This window comes from Macaca mulatta, chromosome 8 (assembly GCF_049350105.2).
Source record: "Macaca mulatta isolate MMU2019108-1 chromosome 8, T2T-MMU8v2.0, whole genome shotgun sequence".
In the NCBI taxonomy this organism is placed as follows: domain Eukaryota; kingdom Metazoa; phylum Chordata; class Mammalia; order Primates; family Cercopithecidae; genus Macaca; species Macaca mulatta.
In genome coordinates, this window is record NC_133413.1 from 23,554,695 (window position 1) to 23,570,159 (window position 15,465).

The 15,465-nt window shown below is 51.0% G+C and overlaps 2 protein-coding genes across 14 annotated transcripts in view; one reads left to right on the top strand and one right to left on the bottom strand.

Moving 5' to 3' along the window:
- Window positions 1-206: 206 nt before the first annotated feature.
- Window positions 207-11,862, bottom strand: DOK2 (docking protein 2). Of its 3 annotated transcripts, XM_015144908.3 has the most exons (6): window positions 11,465-11,862; window positions 4,561-4,967; window positions 3,235-3,516; window positions 2,913-3,000; window positions 1,684-1,868; window positions 207-1,267 (listed from the first exon to the last, which is right to left on the bottom strand). In XM_015144908.3, exons 2-6 carry the CDS (start codon window positions 4,621-4,623, stop codon window positions 647-649), a joined length of 1,239 nt encoding a protein of 412 aa, XP_015000394.3. In that variant the 5' UTR covers window positions 4,624-4,967; window positions 11,465-11,862; the 3' UTR covers window positions 207-646. The 3 variants fall into 3 exon arrangements, with proteins under 3 accessions (XP_015000394.3, XP_077799323.1, XP_077799322.1); XM_077943197.1 differs by lacking the exons at window positions 2,913-3,000; window positions 3,235-3,516; window positions 11,465-11,862 and having other exon boundaries at window positions 4,561-4,712; XM_077943196.1 differs by lacking the exons at window positions 2,913-3,000; window positions 4,561-4,967; window positions 11,465-11,862 and having other exon boundaries at window positions 3,235-3,321.
- XPO7 (exportin 7) overlaps window positions 9,470-15,465 on the top strand; it is an 89,556-nt gene continuing 83,560 nt past the window's right edge. For 9 of the 11 annotated variants that reach the window (XR_013397111.1, XR_013397112.1, XM_077943128.1 and 6 more), the window contains exon 1: window positions 10,651-10,777. Coding sequence is in view for 6 of the 11 variants with exons in the window: in XM_077943128.1 (XP_077799254.1) it covers window positions 10,760-10,777 (18 nt within the window). In the remaining 5 variants the exon portion in view is untranslated. Of the gene's footprint in view, window positions 10,163-10,650; window positions 10,778-15,465 lie in introns of those variants that run through there. The other 2 variants (XM_077943135.1, XM_077943139.1) reach the window with 2 other exon arrangements.

Consider the following 15,465-nt stretch of genomic DNA (forward strand, 5'->3'; position numbering starts at 1 on the left):
CCCCACCATTTTTCTGACATTGACCTTATCCCAGCAAAAGGGAGACATGCTTGAACACTATTCCCAGGGTGCCCTGACTTCTATGGGCCTCTGTGAGTAGATGCTTGAGGCCCAGCCTAGGCCCCAGGGGGACCTTGCAGCTGGGGGAGGATGTGATCAAGGGTTGTCAGCTGGAGCCTTCTCTCACACAGCATTCATGCCACATAAAACGTTCCAAAAATGCTTTAATGCCACCGAGAAATCTGAAAGGTACAGGACGCTGCCACCATCCACCTGGGTGCCTGGGCCCGGGCTGTCCCTGAAGTGGCCATGAGCAGGCAGGAGGCTTGCATAGCCAAGCAGCCCAGGCAATTGCTGACATCCTTTGCCCTCTGCCCTAAATGCCCCAGGTTCCCCCTCAGCTGGGGAAAGAAAGAGGAGGAAGTGGAAAAAGAGTAGGAGGAGGGTGGTTCTCTCCAGGGCACCCTTCCTGCTTTGGGATGGTGACTCACCCAGCAGGCCCTGGGAGAGGCAATTTATCAGCCCCAACGAAGGCAGGCCAGGCCTCGGGCTCCAGAAGGGGCAGAGGAGGTTCTTCTGATGCAGTGGTCAGGAGGAGTCACCAGCAGAAGCCAGGGGGCGGTGGCCCATCCCTCTGCTGCCTCTGTTACTTCGGGCCTTTCTTAAGTACAACATTGTCATACTCAGTTCCTGGCTGCCAGCCAGAGGCAGAGAAATCCTGCCCAGCTGGGTGGATATGCTGGAGGCCAGCAGGGTCCCTGTCAGCTGTTGCCTGCCTCCTCCATGCCTCACCCCGGGGCTCCTGCAGGCTGTCATACAGGGACAGGGCAGCCACTCCTTCGGGCTCATCGTATATGTGGTCGTGTCGAGGAGGAGGGGGCTCCTCAATGCTGTCGTACAGAGGGTCGGCCGGGAGCTGAAGAGGGACTGCCAAGATGCCCCTGAAGTTCTTCCCCAAGGAACGGGCCACCGCATCGAAGGGCACGGCATACTCCCCCTCCGGGCCCCGAGGCCGTGGAGCAGGCACCGGTGTGGTGGGTGAAGGCGGTGGCAGTGAGTCATGGGGCCGGGAGTAGGGGCTCTCAGGCCGGGGCAGTGAGGCGGGGATTGTGGCTGGCTGGGGTTGCAGTGCAGGGGGTGCAGCATTCTTCTGGGCAGAGATGGCCTCTTCCAGGGCCAAGAAGATCTCATTGCCTTGCCGGGTTTCGAACTCAAAGTTGCCCTCTCCAGAAATGCAGCGCCGGCCTGCCTCAAAGGAAAAGGTTACCTGGGCCAGGGAGAAAGGAGGTTATCGGCAAGGATGCCTTTTTTTTTTTTTTTTTTTTTTTTTTTTTTGAGACAGAGTCTCACTCTGTCTCCAGGCTGGAGTGCAGTGGCACGATCTCAGCTCACTGCAACCTCCGCCTCCCGGGTTCAAGTGATTCTCCTGCCTCAGCCTCCTGAATAGCTGGGACTATAGGCACGTGCCACCACGCCCAGCTAATTTTTTTATTTTTTGTAGAGACAGGGTTTCACCATGTTGGCCAGGATGGTCTCAATCTCTTGACCTCATGATCACCTCCTGCCTCCTCCTCCCGCCATCCTCTCTGCCTTGGATGTCCACCTCTGCCTCTCCCTGATCACCCCTCTTTGTTTGTAGCTTATCCTTTCTCTCAGCCTGCCCTGGTGCACCTTCCCACTCACCTTGTCCCGCCCAAAGCGTCGCAGAAACCTGTAGGGCCAGTTGTACAGCTGGGTCCCTGGCTCGGGCCCACCCCACAGCTCCAGGGCACTCTCCCCAGCCCGGAGGGTATAGGACCCCCGCAGGTGGCACCTCTCGCTGGCTTCTGTAGGTCTCATGGTCACAGCAAATTCCTTGTGGGGGGCAACTGGGGAGAAGAAGAGAGAGAAGGCGAAGGCAGTTAATGGGAAACAACTGGCCTGCCTCACCACTGCCCAGTTCTAAATGAGTGTACCAGAAGTTTTCTAGAAAGAGTATTATCCACGCACTCATGGCCCCCTACCTGGGCCTTGGAGGCTGAGCTGCTCTGTACCAGGTCATACTCTCCAAAAGGTCAGGTACATCCACCACCTACCCTAGTAGGCATCAGGCCCCTACCCACATCCACCCCAACCTCATGCCCACATCCTTCCTGCCCCTGTCGCCAGAGCCAGTCTTGTCTTCCCCACCCCATCTCTCACCCCAAACCAGCCACCACCCCAGTCCCTATGGTCACAGCTGCAGGTGAAGCCTTGGCCCTGCCCTCCCACTGCTGGGGCCCTGGGGGTGGAGCTTAGATGGAAGACAGATGAAAGCTTCTCCTTCCTCCACCAGCTCCCCAAAAGCAGCACCCAGGGCCGGGTGTGGTGGCTCACGCCTGTAATCCCAACACTTTGGGAGGCTGAGGCAGGTGGATCACCTGATGTCAGGAGTGCGAGACCAGCCTGGCCAACATGGTGAAACCCTGTCTCTACTAAAAATACAAAAAATCAGCCAGGCGTGGTGGCGGGCACCTGTAATCCCAGCTGCTCAGGAGGCTGAGGCAGGAGAATTGCTTGAACCTGAGAGGCGGAGGTTGCAGTGAGCCAAGATTGTGCCATTGCACTCCAACCTCGGCGACAAAAGCAAAACTCCGTCTCGAAAAAAGAAAAAAGCAGCACCCTCACCTGGGCCCCCTGCCTTCCCCTCTCCCACCAGCAGGCCCTAGGTAAGATGAGGTGAACCCAGGGAGAGACTCAGGGCAGGGCAGGCTCCCCTAGGTTGGGCTGCACCCGGAAGCGAAAAGGAGAGGCTGATAAGGGGGCTGGCCCAGGCTGGGAGTAACCACAAGGCAGGAAGACTCGGGGCCAGCAGCTAGCCAGCCCACACCTCCTCTCCACCTCACCCTGGGGAGAGCCCCTGGGGGAGAGCAGGGCAGCCCCCGCCCCCTCACCTGTGGCCGCGCTGCTGTACAATTCATTTTCCTCCATGCAGGGCCGGCTCTGTTTTCCCTCTGGCCCCGAGAGCTCCTTCCTCTGCCCCTAGGGAGGAGGCCCCAGGTCTCACCACCTTCCCCGACCAGGCCCCGCTCTGGCCCAGGCCTTCTTTCAGGCCACCTCAGCCTGCTGGCTTTGTCTGCACACTGGGTTCGGGTCCCCGCCATCGAGGAAGCACCCCATTACCCTGACCTCATCCTCTAACACTTGCCCACAGGAAGCATCTAACACCCTCGGTCTGCACGCCCCCTTGCCCTTTCGGCACCCCGGGCAACTCACGGGGAAGGCCAGGAGGCAGATGGCCTGCACCCAGTCGCCGCGCTCTGCAGCAGGGGCCGCCAGCAGGTACAGGCGCTCCTTGGTCTCCAGTAAGAAGGCACTGGTGTCCCGGGGGCTGCTGGCCTCTCCGCCGGCCTCGGCCACCCGCAGGCAGTCACTGAGGCGGATGACCTTCCGGGCAGCCTCACCCCGACGTGGCTTCTCCGGGCCCTCCTGCAGCTCCAGCCGGGCCAAGGCGCAGTCCGATTCTCCATACAGTGAGGCCCCGAAGCGGCGCCATTTCTGTGCCAGGGGCGTGGGAGGCGGGGGCGGGAGGGAGCCACCCAGAGATGGGAGATGGTGAGCCAAGGGGAGAAGAGGAACCGTGGAAGGGGGACTGGGGCAGCCACTTGGAGACGGGGAGAGAGAGGTGAAGATCACAGGAGACCCAGGGAGGCAGAGAAGAGGACAGTGACTGCAGGAATTAGAAAATCGGAGATCAGCCGCCGGCCCCGAGAAAGAGGGCCACGACCAGGAGCAGAGACTGCCCAGGCAGAAAGCAACACAGGGATGCGCCCAAAGCAGGCTGCAAGAAGGCCAAACAGGCCCACCGCAGCGGACTCCAGTCCCGGAGAGGAAAGCCGGGCAGTGGCCGAGGCCCAGAGGAGGGAGTGAGGAGGGCGGCATGTGACCCGGGCTGACAACTTATTTTCCTTCCGTACAAAATCCTGATGGCAGCCCTGTTCTCCAGGAACTTCTCTCCACCCTCCTGAACCTTGCTGCCTCACTGCTTGATAGGTTGGGCCATGAGAGAGAGACAGGTATTCCCGCCAGTATTGGTTGGGGGACGAGGACTTCCTGGTTCAAGGAGGCCAGGGAAGGAGAAAGAGGATGGACAGCCGGCTGGGGTCCAGGCCCCTAGAGGCCCCAGCCCAAGCTGAATACCAGCCACATGCATCCCACTGGGGTGGGGAAGGAACCTCTACTGTCATCCTAAACTATCCCTCCAGCTGCCCATTCCATTCCCTTCCAAGGTGTCCGGTGAAAATAAGTCAACACAGAGCAAGAGAGCAAAAGAGGCAAGAGATGAAGCCAGCACAGCGCCCTACCCCCACCCAGGGCAAACAGCCTTCAGTAAAGAGCACAGTTTGGGACCTGGTTGGGGCCTGGTTCAGGAGACAGAGTCTGGTAGGAAAAGAGCCCTCCCAAAGTTGAGCTCTGGGTCTAACTTGGTGGGTGCACAGTCAGACCTATAAGGGTTTTGAGTATGAAACTCCCTCTCCACCCCAGGAATTCTAACAGCCCCCCCAGGCCTCCTGTCCAACCCCAGCCCAGCCTCACTCCTACCTTTCCAAACGTCTGTTGCTGCTGAAGATACAGGAAGCCTTGTTTCACTGCCCCGTCTCCCATCCTCTGACCATCTCCGGGCCCCAGGCTTCAGCAATCTCCTTCTCTCCTGCCCTTGCCTCTCTCTTCTCAGCCGTGTGTTCCCCTTCTCTGAAGTTCATTTCCTCTCTGCCTAGGGTTTTCTACACTATTCTAGTCTGCTCGATGACGACAGGCCGATAGGCCCTGTGGTTTCTTCTGAGTGTGTGTTCTTTTTTTTTTTTCTGAGTGAGTTTTATACTCAAGCTTCCTGCATTTTCAGTGAGTTAGAGACAATTGCCAAAAAGCCAAATGCCAGCTCTTTAGTGAGCAACAGTTCAGGTACAGAAGTTGGCACAGGAAGGCACCAGCAAAGAGTGGCTGACCGGCTGGAAAAGAGACCCAGAAACCAAACTAGACAGTGAAATCAGTAGCAGAAGGGCCCCACCTTAAGCTGTACACAAGTTGGAAGGGACAAACCACTAAGTTACCTGAGGCTTGGAAAGTCTGAGGAATTTATTTGAGGCCACCAAACCAGAACCCAGCCCTCTCAACTCTTAACAGCTAGAACCATACACATGGCATTGCACGGAGAGAAATATAAGACAGCTCATGTGGGCCTAACCAGATACCACTTTCACATATGCACACACACACACACACACACACACACAGAGAGAGAGAGAGAAAGAGAGAGGCAACCGTTGAACTACATGGGACCACTCCCTGCCTGCCAACAACACACACTCACACCAACCCTGTAAAGATTCTAGAAACATGATCATCCCCTCTGGATGGAGATCAGGAGAAGGGACTGACTCCCCAGGTACATTTCAACTGTTGGATTTTTGCCTTCTTTCAGGCGTTCCTGAGCATTAGAAAGATACTTAGGTTTCATCTGCAAATTATCTTAAGTTTCAATAGCAATCACTTTCATATACATTTTGAAAATGCTTCATAGTTACCGAAAGTGCTTTGCAGCTCACAAAGCTTCTAGGTACCCACTTTTCATCAGCCACACTGTCCCTTGACAAAGGCAGGGCTGGTGTGAACACATTTATTTGCAACTTGCCTGAGGTCACAGAGGTAGTTGTGGACAGAGGAAGAAGTAGAGACCAGGGCTCCTGACCTGTAATTCGACATTTTGCAGGGCCCCTAAATGGAATCCAGATCCATGCAAAAAGATCCATTGCTGTGGAGAAATCCAAGCTACTCAGAGAAGTTTAACTTAAAGCCAGATGGTTTAGAGAAGCAATCTGTATGGAGGCACAGTGCAGAAGTGTTGGAAAAAACTTGAGACTCAGACCAACACTCTTAGGGTTAATCCCATAACAGGTGCTTATATAAACAGGCCCGCTTCCTCTACAACAGGGGTTCAGTTACCCTGGCAAGGAGCAAGCAGCACTGTACACAGCTCAGGCCTTCTGCTGTACATGCCATGGACTGGACCAAATCAGCTTGAAAAAATGAATGTCACGAGCTCTGTGAGGACAGGGCTGAGTCACTTCAAGCTGACTGTCCTCAGCCCTGATGCCTGGGTTTGAAGAGGTTGATCCAAAGCTCCAGGGAGAACCAAGGATACTGCTTTGGGAAAAGCACACCTTGGGAAGTGGTTAGGGGTATGGAAATGGGATGTGGCCTAATCTTCCTCTTTAGTCCTTAGGGAGAGTCAACTCTGCCTGGGAGCTGCATGGTCTTCGGCTCAGTGAGTGAGAAGAGGAGAGCTTTAGGGCCATCCTGGGGGCTGCCAGAGCAGTGCCTTCCAAACTGTAACATGTAGATCTTGTTCAGAGTAGATTCCAATAAAGCAGGTCTGGAATGAGCCCTGAGATCCTGCTGGTGGCAGCTGGGCCAAACCACACTGAGTAGCAAGGTGACAGAGGATGTCTCCTGCTACCCTGCTTGCCTTCCCTGAAGGTAAAACAGACACGTTCCACTCAGAACCACAGGGGGGCACCCAAGTTTACCAGATTACTTGAAAGCTGTTTAAAACCGGAGGCCTGAACCCCAGGCAACCCAGACACTCCCAAGTCATCCGTTGCTTATGGAAGTTGGAGGAGTTCTCCAGTAGCCGTTGTCTGCAGAAGATAGGGCGGCGGAGTAATACCCTTGCAATCCTTCTAGGCTCCTTCAACTGTCCCTAGCAGGATTTGTGGCGACCCTGATGTAGAAACACTCACCCTAGTACCTTCTTCCTAGCCATGGGGAAACCCTGTAAGGAGGAGCCCAGAGACATTGCTCCAAGACACAGCATAAGCACGGAGAATGAGAGGCCCTTAAGGTCCGTAGTCACCAATGATGTGTAGAAAAAGCACCGTAAAGGAGTTTAGCGTGCCTCTTGGCTTTCAGGAAGAGGCACTCCAAACCCCACCTGTGGCTCATTCTAAACCACTGGGATCCTGCCCTTTACAATGGTTTCTCTCAGCAGGAGTCAGGAACCACAGCTCCAAGAACTTTGTTACTATTCTGCTGCAGTGATTAGCAACCCAATCCTAACATAAGAGGGCTTGGGACCTTGTCTTTGGGGCAACAAAGGAAGAAGAGGAGACTTTGTCTGACTCCTTGGGCAGGCTCGGGGATTAGGTAACCCTCAAATGATGTGGAGGTAGGGAAGCTAGCTAAGGGGTAGCTCTGGCCACACAATAAGTTAAGTACATATAGGATGGGCAGAGAACTGACATGGGCCTGAGAGAGGTGAAGGACCAAGTGAAGAAATCAGTAAGCGTGTATTCTGAAGGATCCCATCCCTGGCCCCTCCACCCCCAGTGGTCCCTGACTGTGGGGGGTGGGAGGGGGACAATGCCAATCTCTTGAGCTTCATTTGTAGCCCCCACCCTTTCTCCATTAAGTTTATCACTTTTCTCAGTATTAAGAGAGAACCCAGTTCTAGAAACCTGCTGAGAGGAAGGGCCTATAACATAACATAACATAACATAACACATGTCACCTAACAGTGACATAATATTTAGAATGCTTTGTCTTCATATGAAACCCACATGCACCCTAGAATGAGACATAAAGAAGTTAATACTTCAACAATTTTTAAAATTTATTTTTATTTATTTTTTGAGATGGAGTCTCACTCTGTTGTCCAGGTTGGACTGCAGTGGCACGATCTCGGCTCACTGCAACCTCCACCTCCTGGGTTCCAGCCATTCTCCTGCCTCAGCCTCCTGAGTAGCTGGGATTACAGGCGCACACCACCATGCCTGGCTAATTTTTTTTTAATTTTTAGTGGAGACGGGGTTTCACCACGTTGGCCAGGCTGCTCTCAAACTCCTGACCTCAAGTGATCCACCTGCCTCAGCCTCCCAAAGTGCTGGGATTAAAGGCATGAGCCACCATGCCCAGCCTCAACAATTATTTATTGAGCATCTACTCTGTGCAGAGGTACTAGGGATACAACATAGACAGAATCCTTGTTTATACTATGTCTGCCTCTAGTTGGAGAGACTGACAATGAGTGAGTAATAATACGTAGTTTTGGACAGTGATCAATGCTATGATAGTGATAGGCACGGGGGCAACTTTCAAGAGGGTACTGAGAAAAGCCTCTCTGAGGAGGTGACAAGTGAGCTGAAAAGTCCATGAGGAGAGTGAGCCAGCCACTGCAAGATCTGAAGGGAAACCAATCCAGGCAGCAGGAGACCCTGGCTTTGCAGAACTGCAAGGCCAGAATGACCACAGAGCATTGAGCCAGAGGGGGCATGGTAGAGATAAGGTCAGCTCATATGACCTCTTGAGCCACAGCAAAGATTCGGATTCTAAATGCAACATGAGGCCACTTAAGGATTTTAAGTAGGAGTGTAAATTACCTGAATTATGATTTTAAAGGAATGTTCTGGGCAGGCACAGTGGCTCACGCCTGTAATCCCAGCACTTTGGGAGGCAGAGACGAGCAGATAACCTGAGGTCAGCAGTTCCAGACCAGCCTGGCCAACATGGTGAAACTCTGTCTCTACTAAAAATCCAAAAATTAGCCAGGTATGGTGGTGGGCACATGTAATCTCAGCTACTCGGGAGGCTGAGGCAGGAGTACCGCCTGAACCAGGGAGACGGAAGTCGCAGTAAGCCGAGATCGTGCCATTGCACTCCAGCCTGGGTGACAGAGCAAGACTCTGTCTTAAAAATAAATAAATAAATAAACAAATAAATAAATAAAATAAAGGAATGTTCTGCAGCCAGCTACATGGAAAATGGGTTATCAAGGGGCAAGACAGGAAGTAGGGAAACTAATTAGGAATCTATTACCAGAGCACAGGAGAAATGTAATGGTGGCTTGGACCAAGGTGTTAACAGTGGAGATGGGATGGAGAAGTGGTCACACTGGGTATATATTAGATACAGATTCAACAGGACTTGCAGGTGACTTGCATGTTGGGGACTGATAAGACTTGAAGAATCAACTCCTGAGTGTTTATTAGGAGCAACTGGATGAATCGTGGTACCATTTACTGAGAAAGGGAAGACACAGGGAGAAACACAAGGAGATTGGGGTACGGGGGTGGGAGATGGGAGGGCGGACAGAAATTTGGGCTTGGCTCACTGTGAAACTGTTGCCTCTATTAAGTCCAGTAGCTAATCCAAAAGAATTTCCATTGCAATTGTGACTCTGAGAGTATATCATTGCCCGATGCCAGGTTCAGAAAGCCACTGACCCCACCACCCTGCCTCTTTATACTCTTGGAGCTAATGATTGGACACTGGGAGGTTTTGGGGAAAAACAAAAACCCAACATCTCAAAAGCTCTATGCTTGCTAGAAGTAACAGTCAAAAGCTATGCCACTTAAATCTTCTGCCTCTTAAATCTCTGAGTCAGCCTAATTGGCAGAGCCTAACTTGCATACAGAACCCTAGCTGCAAGGAAGTTTGGGTAATGTAGTTTCCAGGTGCCCCACCTCTGCAAACCAGGAAGCCGAGATCTCAACTAGGAGGACGTAAGTTGAAATGAATGCTGAGCACAGGTCCACTATATCCACCAAGGGTGTGTAATTCACTACCACCATCGTTTGCATATGATGGTAGCCCTCTGTAAATACAAACTTCAAACAATCAGTGTTCTCAGAATCCAGCTATGATCTAATCTGGGGGCCTTGAATGGAAGCCACAGTGGAATCCAATGGAAAACAGGAACCGGCATTATCTAACAGATAATTCCTAGTGAGGAAGACTGGAATTGGCCTCAGCATGCAGGGGCTGACCTTATCTGACCCAGAGAGATGGCTTTCCCACTCATACCTCCACAAGACCGAGCCTAGTGGTCCTAACCACCAGCCCCGCTGCCTCTTCCAGCATCTAATCCCTCTCGGGAGGCAGTCTAGAGTACTGGTGACAATAACAATGTCTTTGGGAAGATAGAACTTTGCCTTCGTATGTTTTGATCATCACCACTATTCGGTGGTTATTTCCGTGAATGTTTATCAAGGACGAAAGGACAGAAATGAAAAACACGAGATCAACCACCGGGGTTGCTGGTGAAATCCAGACCAGAGAGCAATGGCCCTGGTCCAGAAAGCTAGACAGACACAAGCACAGAATCGGCCCCCGTTGGGAAGAGGGCACTGGAAAATAAGGAATCTCGCAGGTAGCCTAGGTGGGGTGTGGGCGCGGGCGCCCCGGAAGACTCCTCCCGGGTGTGGGGGTCACCTTAGCTGCACGGTGGGGTGGGGGTGGGAGACGTCCAGGGGCGAGACAAGGGGGAAGACGGTTGGGAAGAGAGGAAGCCACTGCGTGCAGGAGTCCCGGGGCGGCGACAGATCCCGGCCCCCATTCAGGAGCCCTCACCACGCAGACGAGCAGAAGGCAGCGCCAACTCCCACTCCAGCGCCCGCCAGCCGGAGCGAGCGCGGCCCCTTTAAAAACCATGTAAACAAAGCTTTGTTCCCCCAGCCGCCCCTCCTTCGCGCTCCCCGGGCCTGCTCCTTCCTCCCACCCGGCGTCTCCGTGCCGCTGACGTTGCCCGCGCCTTTACGCCGTCCCAGCGGTGCTGCGCATTCTCCAACCACGGCCCGAGCCGCCGGGGCCTGCGCAGCTGAGCGGCGCTACGCCACGAGCGTAGCGCGACGAGCCCCCAGCGCGCAGGCGCAGCGGCGACGGCGTCGGCGGCGGCGGCGGCAGCGGCCCCGGCCGAGGTGCGCGCTGGGGGGGAGGGGGGGCCGGAGAGGAGCATGAATGGAGCAAAATGGCGGATCATGTGCAGGTGAGAGGAGCCGCGGGGGGGAGGGGGCGGCCACGGAGAGCGGCGAGTGGAGTGGGGGGCGCACGCGGCCCACAGGGCGCCAGCCGGCTCGGGGTTCGCCAGGCCCACGCCGCCGCCACTCGGGGCTCTGGAGCCGCCGCCCGTCCCGGAGCCCCGGGGCCTTTCCCGCCTCCCGGGCCGGGGGCCTCCTTCGTCCCCTCCCACCCGGTCCCACGCCTCGCTCGCGGGGCTGCAGGAGCAGGAACGGGCGTCCCGGCGCGCGCAGCCCACAACGCTCGTCAGTCACTGTCTTCGTGCCCAGGGGAGGCCTCCGTCAAGTCCTCGGGGGGCCCCCCCCGCCCCACGGTGAAGCGAGGGGGGACCCCCTTGCTGACTCTCTCCTGAGGGGGACGCCCCCATTACGCCCGCCATCCCTCAACAGATAACAAAAAGGAAACCTCGCGCTGATAAACCTCGCTCGCCGGAGTCTTTCCCGCCGCCTTCCTCTCACGCCCTGGAATATGGGAGACCCCCCAGCAACCCCGGCCTCCTTCCCCCTCCCACGGATGCGCCCTTCGCTCCGACACTCCAAATCGCACAACCCGGAGGGCCGAGCTCCCCGGTCCTCCAAAATGGGTGCTCAGGCCTCGGCCCGCCTCTCCTCGCGTCCTCCTAGCCACAGTGAAGGAGTTGAGCGCCCACACCTACCATGAAACACTGGGTGGAGGGGGGTGTGTCTGAAAGGAGAGATGAAGGGTTGGGTGCAGACGTTGCTCGGAAGGGTCTTGATCCGGCTCAAGAGCTGCCCCGAGGGTGCTGTGGGACCAGGCCACTCTCCTCAAAGACAGGCACAGGCCCTAGAAAGGGACAGCCAACATCAAACCCAGTAGCAGCTGGAGGACTGCAGGGTTTAATTTCTTGCAAACTAGATAAAGTTTTTCCTGTCCGTGCCTGAGATCTGATATTTTTATGACAGTTATTGATGCACGTCCATTGTGGGGAACCTTCCAATTTTCTAGGTAACCAACTGCACAGGTTTTGTGTTGTGGGAAGGAAAGATTAGAGGGCAAGAAGTGTCGCCTTTATACTCTATGGCATCATTCCTCAAGTGAAAAGAATGATGTCATTCTTAATACGTCTGCAAGAATCTGGAGTGATGTGATTTCTGCCCCTTTCTTTGTAGAGAAGGGACTAAATAAAATACTTAATTTTCGGGCCAGAGATCAGTAAAGTAGATCTTCAGAGTGTGCGGGACAAGTAGTCAGGACAGAATTATAGCAAGAAACCTAACCACAGATGGAAAACCACGGGATTTGTGTTTCAAAGTCAGTACCTTGGCTTAATTCAGAAGTGGCAGTAAAAGTTGATACAAGATGATAATAATAATAATAGTGTAGCACCTTGAGTTTTATAGCAGCCATTTCTAAGAAGCGTGAAAGATTTTATGTGATTTTTTAAAATTCTTGCATCTTAGAAGACTCAGTAGGCAGGAATTACTTCTGTCATTTAAAGGAACGAAAACCAAAGCACAAGAATGATAATGAGATTTGCTTAAGATAAGGCTAAGTGTCCCAAAGTCTTTGGAGGTTGGATCTAGTGCGCTTCCTTACTGGGGGATGGGGGGTGTCTATGAGCATTCTAGAACAGACTTTGAGTAGATAGCATTTCTGAACCGTGCTTTGGAATGCAGAGGGGGTCAGTACTTTTATGAATACACATCGTGCTATTTGCTGTTTCCCGTAAAGAAATCTCTCTTAATGTGATCTCCCACGTTTTTGAACCGAAAAGGTTGTCATTCCTGTGAAAGTCAGGATGCATCAAAGCAATCTTCACGGCATTTGTCGCTCCAAGGAAGGTCTGTTTTATTTTTAGTAAGATGTTGTTCTCCCACTCACCACTCAGAAATCTACGGAAGTAAGAATTTATTAACTTTTCAAAACAAAGGGGAGCATCTTGGTCAATGTTTTATTTGTAGCCTTTATTTACTTTTAAGAGCTGCAATCTGTTGGTCTAAATTAGTGCTTAGTGGTCTTCATATCACCGGGGTAAGTTTGTGAGTGAATTTTTTTCTCTTTGGAGAGAATGGGACATACTGCTTTTCTTTGTTAGACCAGTAAGTGTTAATAGTATTGGGCACTCACAGACTTTAAGGTGGTACTTTATTGTGGCAGAAAACCTTCCTATGAAAAAGATACACCCTTCCCTAGGTAGAATGAGTAATTGAAGGATTCATTAAAGACCTGTCTGCAATGAATTGTGGGGAGGGTGGCAGGGATATTTTTCTCATAACACTGATCAAACGTGAAGTTTATATAGGTGTCTGTTACAGATTCATGACTGATTATTTGAGAGTTGCATTTGTAGAACTAAATAGTCGAGTCATTATATATCTAGTGCTTTTCTGAACCACCAGGGTGAGCAGTTTTTTCATAATTCAGGCTGAGTGTCATATGATTCTCGGGTTCTCTCAGGCTTATGTCTTGGATATCTCTCTTCTAAGGATATGTGTTTTATGGACGATTTTAAGTGCTATAAAACTTTAGTAATGGGGAAATTACAATATTTGGTTTGCTTTTTAGCTCTTGATGTTATAGGCAAGTGTCTGTAGAAGAGTGCCCTTAAGCAGCTCCTCGATGTGATGGGTTTCTTACTCTTGGTCTCAGATAACCTTATCTAACTTTCACCCTGAAGAGAGGGTGGTTACAAAGCTTTGCCTGGGAGAAAAAAAAAATCAAACTTGTGTTTTGTGTTTAATTATCTTTAGTTGCCATTCCTTTCATGCTTTTTTTTTTTAACATATCTAAAGCTGGCAAGTTATTGCAAAGAGATGAAGACAATGCTCAGTGAACAGCGGTGATGAAAAAGATTAAGAAGAATCAGATGTTTTAATAGTGCTAGCTGGTGTTCGGGAGCTCGAGAGGAAAAGGAAAGAATATGATTTATATGTCGAATATGCTATTTAATATGAATTAGCTATACTATAAATAATGGAAATGAAGACTGATTTTAGGATTTTGTTGGAATTACTACTTTGTTTTATTGGGTCTTATCCCAAATCCTGAAGTATTATTTAGTGGGCTCTGCATTATGACTATACTAGCAGAATGTACTATTTGCAAAGTAGTCATAGTTTGTTTTAAATTCCAGGCACAGTAATTAAATATTGACTGCCAGTGTAACTCTAGGGAGTTGTGAAGAATCATTACAACTTGTCAGGTTAAATTTTAGCAGGGTGCAAAAATTCGGCCTGATTATAGCAAAAGTGATGGTTGTTTTTTCAGATTTTAACAATACGCAAGGAAATGATAAGTGCTATGGGTAGTCCGTTTTGAGAAGGGAGTTCCGTATAACTTTTGAGAGTTTTAAATGTGAAAAACAATAACTTTTCTAACTTTTTTCCAGTTCAACTAATACCAGAATTCTTAGTGTGTGCAAGGCCCTTTCTGTGCTGGGCACTGCAGAGGATTCAGAATGAGAAAGACCCTGGAGCCAGGCTGCTGAAATGTTCAATTCTGTTGCTCTTTTGGCAGGCTTCAGGAGCACACACGTAGATACAAGAAAGAATACATTGATTTCAAATCCCAGCACTTTGGGAGGCCGAGGCAGGCGATCAAGAGGTCAGAGATCGAGACCATCCTGGCTAACACAGTGAAACCCCGTCTACTAAAAATACAAAAAAATTAGCCGGGCGTGGTTGCGGGCGCCTGTAATCCCAGCTACTTGGGAGGCTGAGGCAGGAGAATGGCGTGAACCCGGGAGGCGGAGCTTGCAGTGAGCGGAGGTCGCGCCACTGCACTCCAGCCTGGGTGAGAGAGCGAGACTCCATCTCAAAAAAAAAAAAAAAAAAAAAAAACAGAAAGAATACATTGATTTCAAAACATACTACATCTGTGTTGGGTGATAAGCAATAACTATGTCCCATTACCCACTCCCACCCTGATATACCTCTTTCATGGGTTTATACAAATAATACGTGTGTGTTTTATTTCATTATTTTACTTCCATTCACACTGGAAATGTCTGTATTTAAAACATGTATATATTTACTTGATTACTCTGATTTTAGTATATTTCCTCTGAAAGCCTTGGGAAAAATTAAGGGATGTATATGTACATGTGGGATCATTCAAACACTTAACATACATGTAAAAAAAATACAGTACAGTGATGGAAGAATCTCTAATTTAGATGAAGGTATAGAAAGAAGTATCAGGAAGATCCCTGTTATATATCTTACAGAGAAATTAGCTTCCATTTGACCCAGAAATTGATGTTCATAACCACCAGCTGTATTTTCTTTTTTCTTCGTTGAGTTTTGAAAGCAATATTGTACCACAGCCTTTCAAGGTGGGAAAGTTGCCAGTTTAAACCAATAAGCTAATGTCTCTCTGTAGGTACAACTACTGAGGCTACTTTCCCCGCTTCACTATGTTCAAGGAAGATAGTGTTTTGAAACTACATCTTTTTTTTTTAAACACCTAACATTATCTCACATTTTCTCAGAGTTAGGAATCTGGGAGTGGCTTAACTAGATGGTTTTGGTTAGGGGTCTCATTTGCAGTCAAACTCTTATCTGGGGCTCCAGGCTGCATTCAACCTCAGGGTTTGACTTGAGGATAGATAATTTTCTTCCAGGTTTACTCACAGTGGGCCTGGTCAGGCCTCAGTTCCTCACTGGCTGTTGTCTGGAGACTGCAGTTCGTTACCAA

Excerpts from the sequence above, each read along its gene's own strand:
- DOK2 (XM_015144908.3), bottom strand. The coding sequence starts at position 4,623 with ATGGGAGACGGGGCAGTGAAACAAGGCTTCCTGTATCTTCAGCAGCAA. Across the intron at positions 3,001-3,234 it reads TCTGCCTCCTGGCCTTCCCC|GGGCAGAGGAAGGAGCTCTC; the intron begins GTGAGTTGCCCG and ends CCTCCTCCCTAG. Across the intron at positions 1,869-2,912 it reads GTACAGCAGCGCGGCCACAG|TTGCCCCCCACAAGGAATTT; the intron begins GTGAGGGGGCGG and ends TCTTCTCCCCAG.